Below are 7,035 nucleotides of genomic sequence, written 5' to 3'. Positions count from 1 at the left end.
AGAACACATTTTATAAGGTAAAGAGCATGATGCATTTCTATAACTGAAATGATGATGAAATAATTTATGTTAATGATTTAATTTCCATTCAAATAAAACAAGTGTATTACATTATTATTAATAATAATAATAATGCTCCTGTGTTATTTTCTTACCACATGATTTCCTATATTAACTGAATTATAATACATTCATTGTTTTCAATGCATCCATCTCTACATGATGATAATGTTAGGATGACATGCATGTTAATCGGTGCTGATCGTCTGTATTTAATCCTCGCTCACTCCAGCTGCTACAAATTAATTTGGGAGTTTAACAGTTTAAGTTGACAGTACCTTTTTACTTTAATTTTAGATTACTCCATTCAAATAGATTTCATCTTGATCATGGATGTAAACCATTAAGTTAGTGTCATCGCTTGGTTGTTTATATTTCTCTATGCACATCAAGTAAATTAACAGTGAAGCAACAGGAGATTATTTTGTTTTTAATATTAATATAATATAAAATATTGTATAATAATACTTTATATTGTTTGTAATATTAACTGACATGCTTGGTATAGGTGCAAGTATGTAAAAGTACCAGCAACTTTAAAATCATAAACAGGTTACCTAAATATTGAATACATTTAAAAACATGTTTTGCAGAGGTATTTACTGTTCTTAGAAAGCAAGTGATTCTTTTTACCTCATTTTGTTTGATAGAATGTGTGACAGGCGCAATAACGACGAATAACATAACATTCCATGTTTTCAATATAACGTTTCGATTTGAGATTTTGAGCTCGTTTGTTGTGGTTTAAATAAAAACAGAGTACTACTGCTATCTAGTGGTAATTTAGTGATAGTGTAGAATTCGAAAAAAAACTTGCGAGTACAGTAATTGTAAAATTATAAAAACGTGTTTTGTGTGAACAATTTTGGCTTTCTGGAACGGATACATTGGATTTACATTATTTGTTTTGGGAGCAGTTGATTCGGTTAGAGTATGTTTCGGTTAGAGTCGGACCTTCTGGAACGGATTAATGACACTAACCAAGGTTCCACTTAGTATACTACTAACATATTACTTGTTTTGTACATTCTGTACGCTCTAATTGTTTGGGTGACATTTGCCATTTTTGTAGCTGTTATATGAAATATTATTAAATGACAGGTCTTTGAGTTCCTTTGACTGTTATTTAGCAATATTATATAAATAGCAACATTAGCAACATTACATAAATTCGCAACATGTAACATTTGATATATGGTTGACCTGCTTAACCGAATAGAATCCATTCTATTTTGAAAATGGCTGCGGCATACTGTACAATAAGTCAGTTTAACACTTGACTTTATTCTCAGCTCAGCCTCACAGAATATTGGTATCTTTAATTTCTTTTTTTAGAAAAAAAAGCCAACTGCCATCCAGTACTTTATACCAGTACTCAATTCAATTATGCCATTTAAAAATAAAATTTAAAAAACGACCTAACTTTTTCGGAAACCAAGCATCAACAAATCTGAATTGGATTTTCCGGCGCGGTCTTTTTGCGTTTCCACGGCGTGTCTTTATGACGTCAACTAACGGCCGCCCTCGCTGTGCGGAGCGGGGTGTTTTATTTTCTCCACCATACCTGTTAATTAAACCGTACATGAGGGATTGTTTATTACAAACACAATTACAGTGTGAAAGGCTAGTTGTTAACACAACGGTGCCGTGTTTAAAGAGCTCCGGTCGGCAAGGTGAATTGCAGCCAGGGCTTGTTAGTACTTAGCGGGATGTTGCTAACGCTGTTAGCTTACGTTCGGGGCAGTAACTCATTGTTAGTTTATTGTTGCCAATGTAACCTCGGTGCTCAAGTGATTATGCACGTAACAGCAAACATTTAAGATAACCAATTTATTCGATGATTTACTAAAAGTATTTCTTATTGATCGGTGGTTAGCTCGTTAACTTCGCTCCCTCGCGTTGTGGGCCTTGTTGCCGACTAGCACGACCCGGCTATTAGCATGGTTACGAGTCAATAACCCTGCAGGTTTTTACGTACTTGGGAGTTTTGTCTAATACTGTACATACAAGTAGGTATATTATGGTGTCACTATATACTGTACGTTTGACTTAAGATGTCTTAAACCCACACCTCAAAACTCATTAGCTAATTTGCTAATGCTAAGGGAAGATTTTACTTTCAGCGTTAGGCACATCTTGCGACAATACGTGTTGTCCTTTACAAGCACAGTGGTATTTATAATCAGCAACGAATCGCACCTGAGTTAGTTTTTTTTTTTATCTCTGTCTAAATTTTCAAATAGATATTTTCTAAGTCAGTATTCATGTATGTGCCATGAGATTGCATAGTGTTACTTGAAACTAACACTTTTTACTTGTACAATGTTCTGCACCACTAAATACTATTCGCAGGTCTCCACGTGATTTATATGGGTCTCTTAGTTGTCCCATTCATGACTTTACTAAGAAATGTTAAGAGATATATTTAATCTTAGTTTAGAGGTATCTGTTTCTTTTCAAATGCACGTTATTGCTTCTTGATGATATTAACTTGTCTCTGTTACTCTGCTTACAGTAAAATCTCACAATGGATACACCTGAAAGCCCTACCCAGTCGTCTCAGTCTCCTGTGGAGAAGGATCTTACTGACAGTGAGCTCTTGGATTCGCCTGAGGAAGAGGATAGGGTCATTTCAGACAGCGAAATACTCTATGAAGAGAATGGAGAAGTGGCTGAGGCGGATGAGGAGGAGGATACAATGGAAATAAGAGCAGGAGGTCTGACATTACAAGAAGAGGGAGGAGATGATGATGAGGTTGTACCTGACTTTGTTTCCGAGGATGAGGAACCTGTAGCTGAAACTTCTGTAATGGGGCAGGAGAATGAGACCATTGTGTTGATGGAAGGGGATGATGATGATGATGACGACGATGATGATGATGATGATGATGATGATGATGATGGAGCACAAGCTGGTGAGTTGGATGGAGAGGAGGAGGTGGAAGGAGAGGAGGTAGATGATCAAGTAATTTACACCCCTCAGTCTCCAGACTCCGAGCCAGAACAAGGCAGGAACGTCCTAACTAAGGAAGACAGAGATGTATCAGAAGCATATGGAAACTGCAAAACTGCATCAGGAGACACTGGTGTCAAGGTGGCAGAGGTGGTGGAGGAGGAGGAAGATGAACAGGTTAACAGCACTGCAGATGAGGAAGACATTTTGAGTCCTCGAGGGGGGAGAGCTGCTGTCGTGAGAGAGATTAAGGAAGACTCTGCTTCAGTTTCTCGAGAGCTGGATGAACATGAACTGGATTATGATGAGGAGGTCCCAGAGGAGCCCAACATCCCAACACATGAGGATGAGGAAGATGATGCAAAAGCGTTAGAAGAGGAGAACAGTGATGAAAAGATTTTAAAGAAGAACGAGAAGAAACCTATCCTTCCCCCGTCTCCCAAAGATGGGGAAACTAGAAAGACGGAAGACTTCAAAGTGCGCCGAGATGCATTCAGAGACAAGAGGAAAGACGAGGATGATGGAGAGATTGATGAAGGCGAAATTGATGTAAGTATTCATGGCTTGGTCGGGCACTTTATAGATGTTGGCTGCACGACAGTGGTAAAGAATATAAAAATGTTTTTCTGTTACAAATATTTAATATAGTGTTAAGGAAAAATTCTAAATGGTAAAGTGAGGCTGTGCAATTCTGCAAAACAATGGGAATTATGATTTTCTTGCTTTGAAAAAATAAGAGAACATTAAGATCCTGGCGTGGCCTATCCAGTTTCCAAACCTTCATCTCATTGAAAATCTGTGGCGGGCGCCATTATGCACTGAACGCCTTAGAAAAGGGGCGTTTAAGTGACGCCTGTTTAGAGTAAAGCTAATACATGGGAAATGAATTGTTCAATAATATATTTTTCAGTTCAAAATAACACAATTAACAAAATAAAATCATTTAAATATTTTTGTGGGAGAAGTCTCTCCTGTATAAACAGTGTTAATTGAGAGTCCAGGGTTATGATAGCACAGGTGTATCTACCTTGCAGCATTATTAAATCTATTGAAGAAAGGAGAGTTGAGCTGTTTTATGTGACTGCCAACATTTAACTGTACTTTATTTACATCTCCACTCAGTCTGCTCATTTGTCATTAAATACAGGCATCATGTTTGAATAGAACACTTGCTGTCTAACAATCCCAAAAGGTGAAGCAAATATTCTTTGATCTACTCATCAGCTGGTGAGCTACTGCAAGCATATGAGCTACCTGTTTGAGACCCCTGTGATAGCATCACTGTCTAAAGCTACATGTTTGTTGAACAACTTAGTCACACATCTAGTGTTTTGAAGACAAGCCGTAAGTATTATAACAAGAGAGCAAGATTAAGTGACACTTTAAAAAGTAAATGAACATGATAGCCACTTCTAGCTTGCTTGATCTAGCAAGCTACTGCCAGAGAGGCAGTGCAAATGGGTAAAAGACACCAGAAAGTTGAATGAGATTTAAACGTGACCGATCACACACGCTGGCATTGATTGGTTTCGCATGTGACAAACTGTCGTCAATTGACTACACATTTTCCAGACAATTTTTTATTTGCGTGATAATAAGGAACAAAGTGAACGTCAACACAAGACGCAGACTTTTTTTCTGGTCACACATGAGCAAGTGCCAAAACAGCAGATAGGCCATTCTGGTATCAAAATAAAGCACAGTGAAAAATGTTTATATTTTTTATTGTTTTCAAACTAGTTGTGGTCAATATGTACGTAAATAATAAGCTATATATGTATCTATAGAGCATATACAATCTATCCAGTCATAGAATATAAACATTGTTTTCAAGTTTAAAAAAATTATTTTTAAGGTGTGGCGACTTTTATTTTGTAGTGGTGCGCCGCCACGATCAATTACATGTAGAAACCCTGGATATGGAAGAACTGTTTCAATTTTGGGGGTGATCCAGCTCACCGACTGCATCCAGGAATCTTTAACATCGCCAGATGGGACCATTTTCGCTATTTGTGCATATAATAAAATGGTCGAAATACAGGACAAGTTTCCAACAAGTTCTACAAAATATCAAAGATTGATAAAAAAAAATGTAGGATCAATATTTTTGGTGTGAATCACAATATGGGGGGGGGGACTATGGCGCTTGGCGGAGGTCTGCACTCTCCTGCACTTCTCCAATTCAATCTTATTTTGTTGAAAAATATTGAACAATACCCGTGAAACAATACAAACTTGTTTTAACTGCACATGTAGTTCTCTCAAATATAAATTAAAAGTTTAGAAAATTGCTGTCCAAACTACAAAATTATAAAAGTTCCTTCTAATCTTTTATTTTATTCACAAAACTTGCACAACAGGTCACAATGTAAACCTGATTTAAACCTCTTACCAAAAATAAAGTGCAGATCAGTATTTTGTTTTTACAAATAAAAGAAATAATTTTGTTTGATTGCATAAAATACAAACTGCGATCCTTTTCTCTTCAATTTATAATCCTGCCAGACTGACAACATGGCCATGCTCTTGTGACTGTTGTTTACGTGTGCAGCAGACGCACGCATGTGTGCACTTGTGACCTGGTGGGTGGGTCTTTCAGTCTGGCAGAGCAAAAGGGACAGTGAAATTCAGATATATTGTGGAGGTTGATAAGATCCGTGGTTAAGATTGGTTTCATATGTAAGGATCGGCGGGGATCCGATATCCCATAATTAAGGAAATTGGCGCCATGCATGTTTAGTATTTGGTGTGTGTATTTATTTATGTTCCCACAGTTGCCTGACACCACCGGCTTGCAACAAAAGAATAAAACTGAAATTGTCAATGACAGCATAAACTAGTCATGTTTTGCACTGCATATGTACAGTATGTATTTGGTCGCAAACCTGCTAATATGCATTTTTTGTAAGTGGCACATATTTTGACTCTTGAATATGCTTGTACACTTCGCTACTCTCCAGGAACGCATTCTGTTGCATTTTTCAGGTGTCATTTTTTTTAGCTCAGTCTCTGTGTGTAGCATGATGTGCACCCCCCCCCCCCCCCCCCCCCCCCCCCCCCCCCAAAAAAAAAAATCCATCTGCGACGACACAAATCTGTTAAAGCTTGGATTGGTCAGGTTGTAGGACATTATTTCCTGTCTGTATACAACCCCTTCAAAGAGTGGACAGCCCACCGCCACGAAGGCCTTCCTCCTCCGATTTCAGATGTACAGTCATGGAAAATAAGATGTATAACAATGGGCACCACGTTGGTGACCCCAGCTATTAACCATGCAGTGTCACAATGCCATTTAACGACTAGTAACAAAAAGCTCATCATTCACATTGTTCCAATGTAAATGTGAGCAAGGGTGAACAGTTGGTACTAAATTAAAAAAAATAAATAAATACATGAAATATAGTGCTGAATCTTTCTGCGGCAGCCTAAATTTAATCGTTGTGGCCCACCACAAATGAATGTATGGGTTACACTGATATTCTTCATACCTACTGAATATAATTGATAGTTGTTCATATTTGCGATTGGTCATCTGCTGCGAACCTCTGCCCTTTTTATGTGAACGCGCTCATGACAAGATTCGGTAACCTGGTTTGACTAATCCTGTCCTTAACGACCTTCTTACTACTGGAATGTTCACCAGGCATCTGGAATGTTTGGCTCGGTTAAGCCAGATAACAGAGATCCTGGATAAGTTAAAATGCTTTGTTGTGCAGGCCTCAGGTGACCAACTACAAGAAACAATTAGGGTTTCTTCAAGTACTAAGTCGCGTTTTGCTTGAGGATCAAATACCGTAAAGCACCGTGTATAAACCGCACCCGTGTATTACCCGCACCCCTATTTTCAGGCTCACGGCGGGGGAAAAAAAAATGTTAGTTCATAAATGCTTGCCAACTCTTTCATCTCAAATCAACATGCGTAAAGGTACTAAGCAATTTCAAAAAGAAGAATAAAGAAGAAATCTGAACTTCGGCATCTAGATCTTTAATATTATGGCTAAGCACAGATTAAAAATAATAAT

At 37.8% G+C, this 7,035-nt stretch overlaps 1 protein-coding gene across 4 annotated transcripts in view; it reads left to right on the top strand.

Annotated features, from left to right (window-relative positions):
• Positions 1-1,571: 1,571 nt before the first annotated feature.
• zc3h18 (zinc finger CCCH-type containing 18) overlaps positions 1,572-7,035 on the top strand; it is a 41,893-nt gene continuing 36,429 nt past the window's right edge. For 3 of the 4 annotated variants that reach the window (XM_054776560.1, XM_054776562.1, XM_054776558.1), the window contains exons 1-2: positions 1,572-1,733; positions 2,576-3,562. In XM_054776560.1, coding sequence (XP_054632535.1) covers positions 2,588-3,562 — 975 coding nt within the window. In that variant the 5' untranslated portion in view covers positions 1,572-1,733; positions 2,576-2,587. Of the gene's footprint in view, positions 2,070-2,575; positions 3,563-7,035 lie in introns of all 4 variants that reach the window. The other variant, XM_054776559.1, reaches the window with a different exon arrangement.

The sequence above is a fragment of the Dunckerocampus dactyliophorus genome, chromosome 5 (genome assembly GCF_027744805.1).
Source record: "Dunckerocampus dactyliophorus isolate RoL2022-P2 chromosome 5, RoL_Ddac_1.1, whole genome shotgun sequence".
Classification (NCBI taxonomy): Eukaryota; Metazoa; Chordata; class Actinopteri; order Syngnathiformes; family Syngnathidae; genus Dunckerocampus; species Dunckerocampus dactyliophorus.
The sequence above is the reverse complement of the archived record's forward strand: the minus strand, read 5'-3'. Positions and strand labels throughout refer to the sequence as shown.